The sequence below is a fragment of the Muntiacus reevesi genome, chromosome 12 (assembly GCF_963930625.1).
Source record: "Muntiacus reevesi chromosome 12, mMunRee1.1, whole genome shotgun sequence".
NCBI classification, from domain to species: domain Eukaryota; kingdom Metazoa; phylum Chordata; class Mammalia; order Artiodactyla; family Cervidae; genus Muntiacus; species Muntiacus reevesi.
The window spans coordinates 76,891,403-76,906,945 of record NC_089260.1 but is presented as its reverse complement, the minus strand read 5'-3'; the positions used below and the strand labels follow the sequence as shown (position 1 = coordinate 76,906,945).

General features: G+C 66.2%; 1 protein-coding gene across 14 annotated transcripts in view; it reads left to right on the top strand.

The window, feature by feature from the left end:
- Nucleotides 1-15,543, top strand: part of PLEC (plectin) — a 54,506-nt gene that overhangs the window by 14,478 nt on the left and 24,485 nt on the right. For 2 of the 14 annotated variants that reach the window (XM_065903455.1, XM_065903453.1), the window contains exon 1: nt 6,515-7,237. The exons of 6 other annotated variants lie outside the window; for them this stretch is intronic. In XM_065903455.1, the coding sequence (XP_065759527.1) occupies nt 6,700-7,237 (538 nt within the window). In that variant the 5' untranslated portion in view covers nt 6,515-6,699. Of the gene's footprint in view, nt 1-6,514; nt 7,238-10,344; nt 10,403-11,651; nt 11,770-12,353; nt 12,563-13,939; nt 14,094-15,543 lie in introns of those variants that run through there. 6 more of the 14 variants (XM_065903468.1, XM_065903467.1, XM_065903461.1 and 3 more) reach the window with 4 other exon arrangements.

Below are 15,543 nucleotides of genomic sequence, written 5' to 3'. Positions count from 1 at the left end.
TCCAGAACCCCGGTTTCTGGATTGTATTGGTGAAATGGTGGGAACCAGGCCAGTGAAAGTGTCTATCAGGCCTAAAAACCGCAGTGCGTCTAAGAGCAGAGGATGGGGGCAGTGCCTGAGGGAGGGTGGGTGCAGGTCTGCAGCGGGGGACTTCCCGACAGTGCAGGCAGAGGGTCACTTTTTGTGTTGAAAGAGGGAAAACCAAGAATCATGTTTATGTTTACTTGATTTTTCCCCATAAAGAAATTTCAGAGATTTGAAGAGGAAGCCAGTCCTGACTGTGAGTTGCATACTGTGTGCAGGGCAGGGAGGGGACGAGATGGGGGCACTTTTCCCTGTGTCTGGGGAATAATTCCTATTCAAACACAATGTTTTTACAAGGTCCTAAGGTGTCTGCTCTGGAGTAGGAAATAGCAACCCCCTCCAGTATTCTTGCCTGGAAAATTCCATGGAGAGAAGAGCCTGACGGGCTACAGTCCATGGAGTCGCAGAGTCAGACACGACTGAGCGACTAATACACACAAGGTTGTCTGCCAGGTTCTGCAGCGCCTGAGAGGGCTCGCTCCCCTGCCACCTTGCACCCCGAGTCAGGGCTGCAGACAAACAGCATCGCCTTGCCGATCTGATATGAAATCATGTGAGCTGGTAAACGAGGCAATTATTAACAGAGTTGGCGTGCGGGGCAGGTGTGCCTGTCAGGAACGCAATTCTAGCTAGGGCGCAGTGGTCCTGTGGGGTTGGACCCCTGCACTGGGAACGTGAGTCTGCACATGGGTCTGGGTCTTTCTTTGTGCTTGTGGGGCTTTCTGAATTTAAGTCCTGACGGATTTTTATCAATCTGTGCCAGAGAAGTTTATATCGTGCGCTGCGAGTGCAGGGTTTCTCCCACCCCCTTTTTCTAACTCACCACTGTTAGCCTATAAGAAATGTCTCCAGTCTTTAGAAGGATGTTGCAAGCTGGGCGTTCTAGTGAGCTCCTTGTTGGTTCTGATGGGTGGTTGATGGTGCTGGTTTAGGTGCTGAGGAGGCAAAGGACACTTGTCATCACTCTGTGGTCAGAGCGGTGTGTGTACGGTTTCCTTTCCTCCTCACGGGCCTGGATCCACCTTGCCAGCAGCTGAGCCTGGAGGCTCGCTCTGGCCTCTGGCCGTGTGGCTTTGGGGACATCCCAGCCACCATGCTGAGTCTTACCGCCCAGCTGCTCCTGCTTCCAGTACTTCCCATAGGGGAGGCCTCTGGGGCAGTGTTGCTGTCAGACTCAGACGGAAGTCTGGTCTACTGTTAACAGCTGGCCCTCCCCACCCATGGTTCGGCCACTGGGGACTTTAGTAATTTAAGGTCCAAAAAGTAAAACTTGAATTTGCTGTGGGTGCTCTTTACATAGGATTTACACTGTAGTCACAGTTATCTGTGTGCTTCCAGTGGCTCTGGCTCAGACAGTAAAGAATCGCATGCAGGGCAGGAGACCTAGGTTTGTTCCCTGGATCGGGAAGATCCCCTGGAGGAGGAAATGGCAACCCACTCCAGTATTCTTGCTTGGGAAATCCCATGGACAGAGGGGCCTGGCAGGCTAGTCTGTGGGGTTACAAGGAGTTGGACACGACTGAAGAGACTGACACTGTTTATGTAGCACTTGCACTGTATTAGCCTATATGCAAACACATCTTCAGTTTTTATAAGGGACTTGAGCATCCAAGGATTTGAGTGTTGGCTGGGGTTCTGGCACCAGTTCCCCTCAGATCCTGAGGGACCCCTGGACCTCCTTTCCCAGTTTATTTGGTCACTTTGTAAAAATCAGAAATCCCAGTGAGTTTTTATGAGTTGTCAGCAATTTTGAGATTGATACATAGGTTTTCTCCTTTAATCTATTAATGAGGTAAACCTCCGTTAATAGAGTGCCCCCTGTATGATTACAGGGAACCCTACATAGAAGCCGTCTGTGGCTGTCACCTGTCCACCAGTCACTAGTGAGCCGCCGCAGGGCAGGCTGTCCCGGGGTGGGTGCAGGATGAAGCTGGGGAGTGCTGGTGGGGAACGTGGACTCGAGGGCAGGGAGGGCCTTGGGAGCAGCGGGACGGTCTGGCTGGCAGGCTGGGTGTGTGGGGGTAGGGTCCCCCTTGCCTTTGGTCCGGGGCCACACCTGCCAGGGTCTCAGGAGACTTGTGGGGCACTTTGTCCCAGACAGAGGGGCTGGGAAGGAGGGGGCCTGGCTGTGGTGAAGGAACTCAGCTCTGGTCCCAGGGACAGAGGGGGTGTGAGCTGCTTCTTTGCTCATCAGCCTGTACCTGTGGGTGCTGCTGGCTTCACCCCTGTGGTGTCATCACGTGCCCCCCTGTCCAGACCCAACACCTGGCGGGCCTGCGGCAGGAAGGGTGGACGCCTGAAGGTGGCAGGCCGCCTGGGGAGGGTGTGGGCCCCCAGGGAGGAGCCTTGGGTGAGGACGGAGGGAAGACTGGGGTGTAGGCCTGTGGGAGACCGGGGTGCCTGTGCCGCGCAGCCCCGCACAGAGGACCAGAGTGGAGCAGGAGGCGCAGCCTGGGGCTGACCTTGAAGCGGTGTGCCCGCGGCACCATGAATGAGGCCGAGCTCATCCCACTGGGCAGCGCCAGCGGGAACATTCTCCCCAGGGTGCCGGCAGTGATGCTCGGTGTCCAGGAGGCTGATCCTGTTAGCCGTAGGGCTGGTGGTGGGGACCCCGCGAGATGTGCTGGGACCCAGACAGTTGGTGGCAGATGGACAGACCAGACGGTGGAGCCACCAGGACCCGTAGGGCTGACCCACGGCGGGATGACCCCAGGGTGCTGGCTGCATCTGCTGGGTGGTGGGTGGTGGCACCTCCAGAGCTGGGAGACAGGAGCACCCCGAGACAAGCACGGTGGGTCCTCCCAGTGGGGAGGCGGGGGCTGGCTGCCACTTGGTGGGGTCATGTCACCCGACGGGCTGAGGTGACCCAGAGGAGCATGTGGGTGGAGGAGGGCCCCCAGCTGAGATAACGTGGAGAGCATGGCAGGTGGGGAAGTGAGCCGTGATGAAGCGCCCTGCCTCTGCCTAGTGGGACCCACCTTTGGGCCTCACCCGGAGCGCTGGCTGGGAAGATCGCCAGGGGGTCCAGACTGTCGGGCCTCTCCTGCAAGGAGTGGCCATGATTTCGAGGTCAGGAAAGCCACGTGCAGAGGCGACTAGCAGGACACTCCAGTGGTGAGGGTCGGGGACTGTGTGGGGGGGCTGGGCCTGCCAGGCGCGCCTGGATCCAGCTTGCTGGCCTGGCAGTCTGGCTGGGGTCAGCGGGGTCAGGAGATCCGAGAGCTGGAGGCTGGAGGGGTGAGGGCTGCGTCGGATGGGAGCATGCGCTGGCGGCCAGGCCCTGCGCACTGATTAACCGAGGCCCCGCCCCGACTGGCAAGCCCCGCCCCGCGCCTCCCGGCTCCTCCCCCAGGCTGCGGCTCTGGCCTGGGCAGTGCAGTGCGGGGTTGGACTCTGCGTGGCGGCGGCCGCGCCGCCCTCAGCCCCAGCGGAGACATGGACCCCTCGCGAGCCATCCAGCAAGAGATCAGCTCCCTCAAAGGTGCGGGCCGAGGCCGGGGACCGAGACAGGGGATGGGGTTTGTGGACCAAGCTGTGACCTCTGCCTGGATGCACTCCCCACAGAGCAGCGGTCGGAGTCTGCAGCACTGGGGGCAGCTTTGGGAGTGGGGAGCTGGAGCCCCAGGAGGCCCGGCCCATGCCCCGCCGGGATTGCACCTGGTGCGAGATCTTCCCGAGGCTGGCTGGGAGGGCTCCAGCTGCAGTCCCACAGCCCCGCGGCCCCGCGGCCCCGCAGCCCCGCAGCCCTGCAGCCCTGCAGTGTGTCAGGGGGCGGGGCGGCTGCGGCGGCGGCGGGGGCGGGGCGGAGGCGGGAGCTGGCCTCTGCTGGCGGTCGGGTCGGCACTTTCTCCTCCTGCACTCTGTCGAGTCCCCGCCCAGCTCGTCGGCCTGCCCCCAGCGTCCGAAGGGACCCGGCCGGGCCTGGGGAATCACTGGGGGGAGGCTCCAGGCGGGCTGGCTCCGGGCAAGTTCACACTGCAGTTCTTTGTTCTGGGATGGGGGGGGGGGGGGCGGCTGGGGGCTGCCCTAGGGCTCCGACCGGTTGCCCTGGAGACCCGGAGGGGCCTGGAGTGGGGTGGAGGGGGCCGCCCTGTCTGCCCGCCCAGGCCCTCCCTTTGCTGAATCAGCGGCTGCGGTTCCCGCAGTGTGGGGGCTGGGCAGAAAGGGGCGTTCTCCCAGCCCTGGGACCTCGGAGGCGCGGGGGGTGCGCTGGGAGTAGGGCCGAGGGAGGTGTGTCGCAGCCGGCTGCGCGGGCCAGGCCGGGAACAGCCTGCCCCAGGTCCCTTCCTGCTCCTCCCCTCAGCCGGCGAGGCCGGGCTGGTGGGCGGGAGGGGGACGCCCCTTCGCGCCCCACCCCCTTTATTGAGCGCCGCGAATTGCTGCCCTCTCCTGCCAGGGATGGCAAGGGTGGGGGTGACGGGGCTGAGGCCAGTGCAGGGCTGTTTGGGAGGAGAGACCCTTGACTGGGGGCCTTGGGTGCGGCTTGAAATCATTTTGGGAGGGGGGATGCTTTGGGGTTGGTTTGGTGGGGGACTTGCGGGGGCCTGAGGGTTGGGGGGTTAGATCGGAGAATCAAACTAAGAAAATGTGCGTTGGGTGTACGGGGTGGCTGGGAGGGAGAGGAAGTCAGCGTGGGGCTGTGGGGTGGGCAGGGGGAGCAGCGGTGGTCTCAGGGAGGGCTGAGGGACAGGCCAGGAGTGGCCTTCCGCGGGCGCAGGGCCAGGCCGGGCTACTGGCCTGAACCCACAGCTCGTGTTGGTTCCGAAAGCCACAGGTCCTGGTGGCCCGCAGGGTGCGCGGGCGCCACTTGGACGAGGGGGCGCCGCCGCTGCCCATCCCCGCGACCTCCCAGCCGGCGCCCCGCCCTCCCCGAGCCGGAGTCCGGCCGCGCTGGTCCCCTGCCCGCCGGCGCAGGAAAAGCGGCGCCGCAGAGAGCCGGTGGGCAGGGCTGTGGGCACAGTTGGCTGTACCTGCAGTTTCCTCTGCCACAACTCCGGCTTGTAGGCGCGCGCGCGTGTGTGTGTATTGGGAGCGGTTCTGCAGTGCCATGGCAACGGCCTCGGAACCCCACCCCCACGCGCCGCCTGTTGGCCGCCTGCCCACCGGTGCCTCCCACCTCAGGCCCCCACCTCCGCCCTATTTCTAATCAGTTCCCGGGTTGGCAGTGCTTGGTGGGAATGGGTGTGTCCGCTTGGTGGAGGGGGCAGCCCCAGGTGGGAGAGTAGGGATGGGGTAGCAGGGGGTAGCAGGCGGGATGGGGAGGTGCGGCGTGTCTGCGGTTGGAGCCTCAGCAGCGAGAGCCTGGGGGGGGACCGCTGGGTGTGGTCGGGCCAGGATCCAGGGTCCTCACGTGGAGCATACAGCCCCCTCCCCGTTGCTGGCCCCCCATCACTGGGGCTCCCAGACCCTGGTGTAGTTGGGCTCCCATGCATCTGTCCAGCTGGCTCACAGGATGTTCTGGGGGGTGAGGGGGGCTGGGGGAGGCGGACTTGGTGACACTGATTCCCTGTGGCAGCTGAGAGCTTCTGGTCTCTGACAGCTGGCCTGGGGTGGTGGGGGGTGGAGGCCCCACTCCGAGCCCTCCACCCCCACCCCAACCGTGCACTGCCCGGAGTCCTCTGGACTCGGAGCTGACTCCATGCTCCTGGCCCACCCTTGATCTGGCCCAGCATGGCAAGTGTTAAAAAGGGCGGCCATGTCTGGGTCTGACATTTGGAAGTGGGGGCTCTGTCCCTTTGCCTGCCTGATGGACAGCAGCCAGTGGTGCCTGCAGCCTGCCTGCCTGTGTGCTGTAGCAGCTGCCCCTGCCATGCTCCCAGACCCCTGACCCCAAGACTCCAGCTCCCTCCTCCCTCCTCAGACCCCAGGCCCCCAGTACCTCGTCTCTCCTCACCAGACCTCTGCCCCCCATGACCCCAGCTCTCCTCCTCCCTCCTCAGACCCCGGACCCCCCAGCACCCTCTCTCTGCCCTCCAAGACTTCAGCCCTCCTCCCTTAGACCTGGAGCGCCCCCTGCCCAAAGGGCAGCACCCTCTTCAGGTCCTTGTGACTCCTGAGGCCCTGAGACTACAACCGCGGCCTGAGGACCCTCCCGCCCTCTCTCCTTCCGCTTCCCTCTGCCACCCTTTGGACTCTGGGTCCATGGCTGCTCCCGCCGGTCCACCCTCCCCCTAGTCTTAGAACCCTGAAGGAAGTGTTTAGAAACTGATGTAATTACTGACGTGGAGCCTCAGGCCGGCTCTGCGGGAGGGGGCCTTCCTCGGGGGTGGCCCCTCTGCAAGATGGCCCCCCCCACCAGAGGGGCCCTGTGGGCTGAGGGTGGGAGGGGCCGCCCTTGCTGCTGAGTCAGAGGGGGCCGGCCTGGGCGTCCTGAGGGCGGGCGGGCGGGCGGGAGGCTCGCGCAGGCGGTGGGCAGGCCGCAGTGCCGGCAGGAATCGCACGGAGCCAGAGAGCCCGGCGCCGAGAGCTGCAAGCCCGGAGCCTGCGCCCTCGAACTCAGCGCGCTTCGCGCAGCAGCCTGCCCGCCCCGGGGCCCGTTTGCGCGCTGTGTGCAGGGCGTCTCCTGGCGTCTTCTCTGGGCCCCGCCCGCGCCCTCGGCTCACCGGCTCCGCAGCCATGGTGGCCGGCATGTTCATGCCGCTGGACCAGCTGCGGGCCATTTATGAGGTGCTTTTCCGAGAGGGCGTGATGGTGGCCAAGAAGGACCGGCGGCCCCGCAGCCTGCACCCTCACGTGCCCGGCGTCACCAACTTGCAGGTCATGTGCGCCATGGCCTCCCTGCGGGCGCGGGGCCTGGTGCGGGAGACCTTCGCCTGGCGCCACTTTTACTGGTACCTGACCAACGAGGGCATTGCCCACTTGCGCCAGTACCTGCACCTGCCCCCGGAGATCGTGCCTGCCTCTTTGCAGCGTGTGCGCCGCCCCGTGGCCATGGTGATGCCCGCGCGCCGCACCCCCCACGTGCAGGACGTGCAGGGTCCTCTGGGTTGCCCGCCCAAGCGGGGGCCTCTGCCCACCGAGGACCCTGCCCGAGAGGAGCGGTGGGTCTACCGCCGGAAGGAGCCTGAGGAGGGGGCAACCGAGCCCCCTGTGGTGCCTGCCACCACCCCAGGGACCCTGGCGAGGCAGGGGCTGGAGCCTGCCCCACCCACAGGTAGCTGCACCCTGGCCCCAGCTGGAGGGTGGGGGTGTGGGGGCCTGGGCCTGGTGGTCGGGGTGGGCAGCAGGTGTGCAAAAGCTCTGCTCCTGCCAGCAGGCGGCGCTCTCTCCGCCTGGGCACTCTTGCTAGTGGATGCCGGGGCTCCTCCTCCTGGCTTGAGGATCTTGGGGTGGGTAGACCAAGGAGGAGCCCGTGGGTTACTGGCCAGGCACACCCCAGGGCTGGGGGTGGGGCTTGCGGTTCTCGGACTGGCAGGACCAGCTGTCGGCACAGCCCTGGCCGGCACCCTGGGCCCTCTCGCCAGCATCACCTGTGCCCTGCCCGCCCCCTCCCTGCCCCAGGGATTTGTCTGCTCCATGCTCTCTCTGCAGGTGGTGGGGACGTGCCGAGGGGGTGCTGGGATGGGACGGGGTATAGCCGCTCTCCAAGTGTGAATGAGTGCCTGCTCTTTCTGAGCCATAGGTTTGTCCAGCAGAGGTGACATCTGCCCCCGGGTTGTGTGGCACAGATGTGATATGGTGGCTGGGTGCTTGGTCAGCCTGGGGTGGGTGATGGCCTAGCAGGCAGCCCTGGGCTGGGACAGGAAGAGCAGACCTGTGACTGTGGCAGTGCGGGGCTCTGCCTGGGGTCTAGGTGGAACCATCCCAGGGAGACCTGGGTCCCAATGTATTGGGTCCTGTTGTCCCAGGGGCCAGCACCTCTCTCTGTGCCCTGCGTTGTGGCAGCCCCTGGCCCCTAAGGACCTGTGCTACACCACCCAGGTGGGCAGAGGGTCGTGGGCAGCTCAGGCTCACACCTGTGCTTCTGAGTTCACCGGCCTCCGTGTCGAGTTGGGGTAGCAGATCCCCAACACAGGGTGGGCTCTATGTCTCTCTAGCTGGGAAGGAATGTGGTCTCTGGGGGTGGGTGGGGGCCTGGAATGAGGCTAGCAGGGTGGGCAGGAGTTTGCCAGGTGGATGAGTGGGGGGTCAGGGGACCCAGGCGCAGGCCCAGGTTGGGCCTGGACCCACTAACTAGGGTCCAGGCGTGGGAGCCCATCTCGGGGGGTCAGGGAGGTTATGGGTGGCAGGGCTGACCATGTGGCCTCTCCCACGCCTGTCAGTAGGGTGACTGTGTCCCCCACCAGAGACAGTAGTGCTGGGCTGGGCAGCAGTCAGCTCTGAGAGCACCTGATGGACAGGCTCCGCCCAGCCTACTCCCTGACTGTCGCCTTGATGGGGCCCCTGCCCCACTCTGGCTGGCAGAGCAGACTCTCCCCCTTCCTGGGTCGTGGGTGTGGGGAGCGTGGACCCCCTCCTTTTCTCTTCTTCCTTCCTTGTCTGTGGCCTGGCTGGGCTGGCGCTGGGCTGAGCGGCTGGGCGGGCAGTTGGCTGTGGGCCAGGAGGGGGGACTGGGTGTGGCTCAGCAGGCGGGGGGGGGGGGTGCCCCCACCCCTGAGGGGGTGACTCAGTCTTCCCTTCCCGGCCGCAGCCGCTGCCGCCGGTGGCAGCTCAGAGTTTCCAACAGGAAATGAGTTCCAGCTCCAGGCTGAGTCAGGGCCAGCGGGCGTGGGCTCCCCCTTCCCCGTGGTCCCCCAGGCCGAGGGGGATCTGAGCACCACCCTGGGCACAAGAGGACGCCCAGAGCGCCTCAGGTGCTGGGTGGGGCACAGGGCTTTGGCCAGGTCTGCAGGGGTCCTGGTGGCTTGGCTAGAAAGGTTCTGATGACATTGGGAACTGTCGACTTCGCAGAGTTTTAAACATTATCAAGGGGGGCTTCCCTGGCAGTCCAGTGGCTGTGACTCTGCGCTCCCAAAGCAGAAGCTGCATTCAGTCCCTGGTCAGGAAACTAGGTCTGATAGGCCCCAGTGGAGACCTGGCACGGCCAAATTAAATGAAGAAATAAATACTTTAAAAGTTAGCCAGCGATGCATCACACAGACCCCTCACTTGCTCACAGCATCGCCCCTCTGGTCCGTCTGCAGGTCAACACGTGGCCCAGCCGCCACACTCGTCACAGCGGCCTTGCTCAGGTGGACCGCCTCTGCCTGGCCAGCCTCAGCCAGGGAGCCTCCGACCCCTTCCCCCGTGCCCTGGTGGTCTGCTTATCCTTGTGGGAAGTGTCCACTTGCTTGTTCCGACACTTACCAGTTAGTCCCAGGCTGAGTTCCTGACCAGAAGCCCCCTGCATGTGGGATGGATGGGCTGGGTGAAGAGCAAGTGGTCCGGGAGGGCCCCTGTTGGAGAAGCCCTGAGCTGAGCCCTGACGAGGACGGTGCTCAGAGAGCTGCCCAGGAGGACGGACAGGGTTCCTCTGGGGTTACTGGAGAGATGGACCTAGGGGGAATGGGTTTCATACATGAATTTCACTTCTCAGTGAGCCTGGCTCAAAACTCAGAAAGAACTGGAACTCCAGCAGAGAAGAGGTGCCGTCTGAACACGCTCACCACTGTGCTCCAGCAGCCTCTATGCTGCGGGTGCAGGTGCCCTGCGAGGCTGGCTGCTCCTGGCCACGCGTTACACCTGACTGTCCCACGGGCTTGTCCGCAGGTGCAGAGCCCTGCCGCTCCCTTTCACAGTGCGTGGCGCCCCTGGTAGTCTCCAGTTTTGTGTCCAGTTGTCTACGGGTAGACCCGCAGAACTCTGGTGGGTTTTCTAAGCAGGTTACAGGATGATTAGGTTTGTCTTTTACCCGGTCTTGCAGTGGCTGGGCAGGCTAGCAGCGCAGAAGTGCAGAGGTTGGTACTCAGAAGTCCTTTTGTCAAGGCTGAAGGCCTGGAGGCCGAGGCAGGGGAGGGGTCTAGGAGGGGCTGGGGTGGTGCAGGCTGGTGGGGGCGGTGCTGGGTGGGGAGGCTGCTGGGTGGGCTGGGCCTGCCGGCAGGCAGAGAACCCTCCAGCCACACCTGAGGGCTCAGGGGTTGCAGGCAGGCTGGTCCTACCCGTCGGTCCACTGGGCTTCACTCTGCCCGGCTCGCTGACTAAGGGGTGGCCGTGAGGAGGAGCTAGGCTCCCAGAGCTGGGTGGGGAGGCCAGGGCTCTCGCGAGCCCTCCCTTTGCCTCCCACCCTTCCCCTCCTTCCTGCCTTCCCTTCCTCTCCTCTCTGCCGCTCCAGAACAGCCAGGCTCACGGTCGGCAGCCATGGACAGGTACAGCATGGAGGAGCTGATTCAGCTGGGCCAAGGTAGGGCAGGGCTGGGCCGGGGTCGGGCCAGGGTGCAGGCCTTCAGAAGGGAGGGGTCCAGGCCTCCAGCTGGGGCTGGGCTCTCCCCACCAGCCCGTGGCCGGGGCCCTGTAGGGGCAGGACTGCGGATTCTGGATAAGCATGGCTCCGTCTCAGAGGTGCCGCATGCGGTGTCTCAGGGCGCCAGGCCTTGCTCCAGACTTTCATGCCTCCAGGAGGTGGTTCCCCCTGGTGTCAGAGCACGGAGTCTTCCCAGGAGGAGCCTAGCCCTGGCCTTCAGAGCTGGCCCCTGCAGGCAGGTTCCCTTCAGAATTGAGTTTCTGAAGCATGGGGTTGATGGGCAGGAGGCTTGGGTGGGCCTGGCCCTCCACACCCTCCCCGTTGCCCCTGGCCTCCCCATGTGGCTGGGGTACCCCTTCCCTGGCAGCCAGAGACCAAGTGTGGTTTGCTGTGCTCTGCTGCCAGCTGCCCACACGCTCCAGGCAGTCGACCAGGGCTGACGTCACGGCCTCTCATGGCTGGGGTAGTTCCTCGCCGGTTCTGTGCCTCAGTTTCCTCAACTGTGTGGTGCGGTGACGTGCGGGGCTTACTCCTTGGAGTTCTCAGAGGGTCAGACTAGAATGGTGCCTGTGGACTTCCTCCAGGGAGTTCTCAGAGGGTCAGACTCGACCGGGAGGGGGGGCAGGACCGCGACCCCCACCTGCTGTTTCCTGAGCGCACCTTGGCCCTGGGACGTCTGAGACCCCCGGCTGCCAGGGTCTGTGTGGGCCCAGGGGCCGGCACCTGAGCGTCCTGGGCTGGGGGGGAGGCCCGGCCCGATTTGGCCTGAGACCTGACCTTGGGAGGCCGTCCCGCCCGTCCATCTGGGCCAGGTGTTGTTTGGTGACCTGGCGGGGGCAGGGGTGGTGGTGCTTGCCAAGGTGGCCTTTCCAAGTGCTCCCCCACTGCTGTCCATGCCCCGCAGGGTGGGCAGGGCAGGAGCTGCACCCCATTCAACAGGGATGGGAGCCCCCAGGCCCGAGGGCCACCCTGCTGCCAGGTGGACCCCGACACCCAAGGCTTCCCCTGTTAGACTCACCGTGGGAGCAGGCCTGGCGCCGATGCCCTGGCTCTGCACGTCATGTTCTAAGTCGGGACAGATGACGGGCCTGGCCTGCCCTCCTGGGATATTTATATCCGCGGGCCCCCTGCCCACCCCCCTCCCCCACGGACACAGCTCTGCTGACAGCAGCAGTGCCCGTGCCCTCCTCCACGCACCGTCGCGCTCGCTGCCGCCTCCGAGGGGCCTGTGACCCTCCCTGCACCCACACTCACTCGCTGTCCGACCCGTGGGCCCCCGCCGCTGTCCCCAATGAAGATTGTGCCGGGTAGGTGGGGCTGCCTTTGAGAGCCCAGCGGGCGGAGGGCGCGGGGCTCTGCTTCCAGGCACTGCAGGGCCCACCCTCTCCCTGTCTGCCGTCAGTGGTGGGGCAGGGGGCATCGGGTCGCCCTATCTTTGACAGCGGTTGGGTTTGCTGCGAGCCTGAAGGCCAGCGAGGACCGGGGCGCTGGCAGCTGTCCCTAGGGGCACCCTTGGAGGCAGAATGGGGTGCGGGGCGCCACGGTCACCCCCTGTGGGGGCGGGGGAGGCCCGTGTGAGGCCGTGAGGGCCCGGGCTGGACTGGGGGTGGGGGCTGCGCTCAGCCAGGCGTCCCCGCAGGCCCCTCCTCCTGGCGGGTGTGGCCGCGGGTGAGCACGGGTTAAGCCTCCGCTAACCTTGAGCGTGTGAGCCGCGCAGGGCCCGCGGAGCGGCGCCGCCGTGGGAGGTGGGGCGGGTGGGGAGCGCGAGTGGCCGGAGCGGGAGGAAGGCGCGGGCGGGAGCGCAGTTGGTGCGGCGGCGGCGGCGACCGACAGTGGTCGGGCGGTCCCGCAGGGGGCGGTTCCCGGTCCTGGGCGCCCCCAGCCGTCCTCCGCTTCCTCGGGGAAGGAAGGGGGGCTGACCGGCTTCGAGCAGCCCTTCCGAAGGGCGGCTCCGCCTGCCGAGCGCGCAGGCCGGCGCCTCCAGAGCCATGGAGCCCTCGGGCAGCCTGTTTCCTTCCCTCGTGGTCGTGGGCCACGCCATCACCCTGGCCGCCGTGTGGCACTGGCGCAGGGGGCGCCCGCGGGTGCAGGATGAGCAAGGTAAGGCCGCTGGTGGCCACCCGCCGGGTTGCTGTTTTTTGCCGCCACCCGGCCAGGGGGCTGAGGGCGGGGCGGGCGAGGGGCCGCCTCCCTCCCGCCCCTGAATTTCCCTATGCCCGCCCCTTCCTGTCTTGGAAGATCGCTCGGGCCAGTGGCCAGACAAGGTGTGGACCCCCGGCCCGCACCCTATGCTGAAGATCCCTCCTGCTTGTCTGGGAAGGGCCGGGACTCTGCCTCCGTCAGCCTGGAGCCCGCTGCTGGGCAGAGAGTGAAGGGAGGGCTGGGGGAGGTCTGGGCAGCTGGGGAAGGGGCGGCAAGGGGCAGGGGCCTTCCGTCCCGGAGGGAGGCCCTTCCCTAGCAGCCTGTCCAGGGCGAGCACAGGTTGACTGTCAACACGGAAACCGCAGTGGGCTGGTGCAGGTGTCCTGGGGACTGAGGAACGGCCGCCGCAGGAGGTGGGGCTGCGGGAGCTGGACAGGTGCCTGAGCGCCCTTGACCAGGGCCCAGTAACGCCTCGGGACCGGCGGCCGGGCTTACGCTGCCCTTCCCCCACCCCCCCCCCAACCCCCCCGGCTCCAGGTCACCCGCTCGAGGCTATAGGCCTCGGCAGTGGCGCCCGGCCCAGGACTGGGTGGGGCCTGCCTCCATTCCAGTGAATGAGCAGGGGACTGGGGTTCTGGCCAGAGGGACGGCCCCACTGGGGACCTGCAGGGCTGCCCGGCGATAGCCTGAGGCGGGGAGGCTTGCCCTCGGTGGGGGTGGCCAGGGCCGCCCCTGGTGGGCCTGCTCCACGGGAACCTGGCCGAGGTCTGAGTCCGGATGGGGCTCCTAGGCGTGGCTTTGGGGGCTGGGAAGCGGCTGGTGACTCAGCTGCGCGGACGTTCAACAAAACGGTTCAATAAAACTCTCAGGCCAGCGAGTCCCCCGTCGGTTTGGCCCTCCCACCCTCAGCTTTTGTCTCCTGGGCCCACGTGGGCACCGGGCTCCCCTTCGGCCGCTGGCCTGGCCGCTCCCTGGTTCTGTTGCCCTCGGCGCCCCTTTTCGGTGCTTCTGCTCAGTTCTCAGCCCCCTACTCCGCACACCCGGCCTTTCCCGCGAATCCTGCGGGAGCCGGAGGTCGTCCCGGGAACGCCAGGCTCCGGTAGTTCCCAGCCTCTGTCCTGGGGCAGCCTCCTCCCCTACTGCCCCCAGGCCCAGCCGGGTCCTCTCCCTCCAAGCGGGGGCGCGGCTTTCAGGTCCCCGTGGGGCGGGGCGCCCGCCGGGGGCAGGTTCTCAGCGTCCGGCCCGGCGGCTGCGGCGGGGGAGGGTGTGGCGTGCGGAGCCGGCGGCCTCGCGCGTGGGCCAGGGAGCCGACGCACCGTCCTGTTTGCTGTCCGCAGGGCGCCCGGGCTCATGGCTGCGCCTGGCACACGGGGGGCGGGCGTCGCTTTCGCCGCGCAGAAGGAGGTCGTGCTGGAACGGCCGTGCTGGCTGGATGGGGGCTGCGAGCAGGCGCGCAGGGGCTACCTCTACGGGCAGCTGTGCTGCGTAGGTGGGTGCGGCTGGAGGGGCGGTGGTGCCGGAGGGGGCACCCGACTCCGCGAGCGCTGGGGAAGGCCGCGGGGGCCGGGGGCGGTGCCCGGCCCAGGCGCAGCCCCGCCCCCAGGCTCCGTGCGGAAACACCTGGGGAGGAAGGCGGGGTGGAGTCCCCTCTGCCCCCGTGTTCCCTCCGGAGAAGGGGGTGGGGAGCGGGGCGGGCCGGCCGGCCGGGCCGCGGGTTCCGGGCACCGGGCTGTCGGCCGTCCGCCCGCGGGAGGTGTGGGGTGGGAGGGGACGGGGCGTGGTAGCAGTCTCTGCGCCGCCCTACGCTCTCGGGCGTCGGCTCCCTTCTCGTCTCCAGGCTTCCTATCCCAGGAGCGGCCCCACTAGCCGTAGATTCTTGCCTTAGTTTCCAAATCTGTGTAAGAGGGCAACGTTACTTTTCTGAGGGTCGCGGGCAGCTCTGGGGACACTGGCCTGGTGGACGGGGCAGGAGCAGCAGTGCGGCGGAGAGCCAGCCGAGACGTGCAGCAGCCTGGCCTATGGGGGCGGACGGCGAGGGGCTGGGCCGGCCGGGGAGTGGTGGGTGGTCTCTTGACTTGAGGACCTGAATAGAATGGCCGGGGAAGGCTGGGTCCTGCAGCCAGGCGTGAGGGACTGGCCGGCAGGGCTGCAGGGAGCACCTGGGAGGACACTCTCTGAGATCCTGGGCGGGGAGAGTCTGGAGGCAGCAGGGCGTGCTCGGGGGAGGGATTCGGGCTTGGAAGGTGGAGGTGGAACCCTGTACTGGTCAGCAAGCCAGTATCCTTGGAGCACCTGAGTGGCAGAGAGGACGCTGGAGAGGGGCTTGGGGCGGGGGACTTCCCCAGCTTGGACGCCTGGCCGGGGTGCCTGGCAGTGGGGTGAGCCGTCCTTGGTGACCCTGAACTGGGGCGTTGGCCAGCGTGGGGTCTGATGTGGGATCCTGGAGTGCCTCTGGGGGGTGAAGGGCTTGTGTGTGGGGCCTCTCCCAGCCCTGCCTAGAAGGGGGTTCTGTCCAGAGTTGGGGAGTGAGGTGACCTGCGGCAGGGCCCCTGGGGTAGGGGTGGGGTCAGTCAGCTCCACCTGGCTGGGGCCACCTACTCCCTGGGGTGTGCTTCCCCCCCCCCCCCAACCCCGTGGCCACAGAAGGGCAGCGGCTGGGTGGGGTGAGCCTTTCCTGGAAACAAGGCCCGAGGCACCATGGGGGTGGGGCAGCGGCTCCCAGCTGGATCGCATCAAGCCAAGTCTCCGACTGGAAAATTCTGTGGTCAGGGCGGTGCATTCTTTCCTGCAGTGGCTGGGCAGCTGGGCAGTCCCTGCGTGGCCAGCGCCACCATGTGCGAGACGAGAGAGAGCCGGGTGGCACCCCTTTGCCCTTTGTCCTACCACTTTTACAACCTGAGTGGCTGATATCCGTGCGCCACGCCTGCCTGCAAACAGCC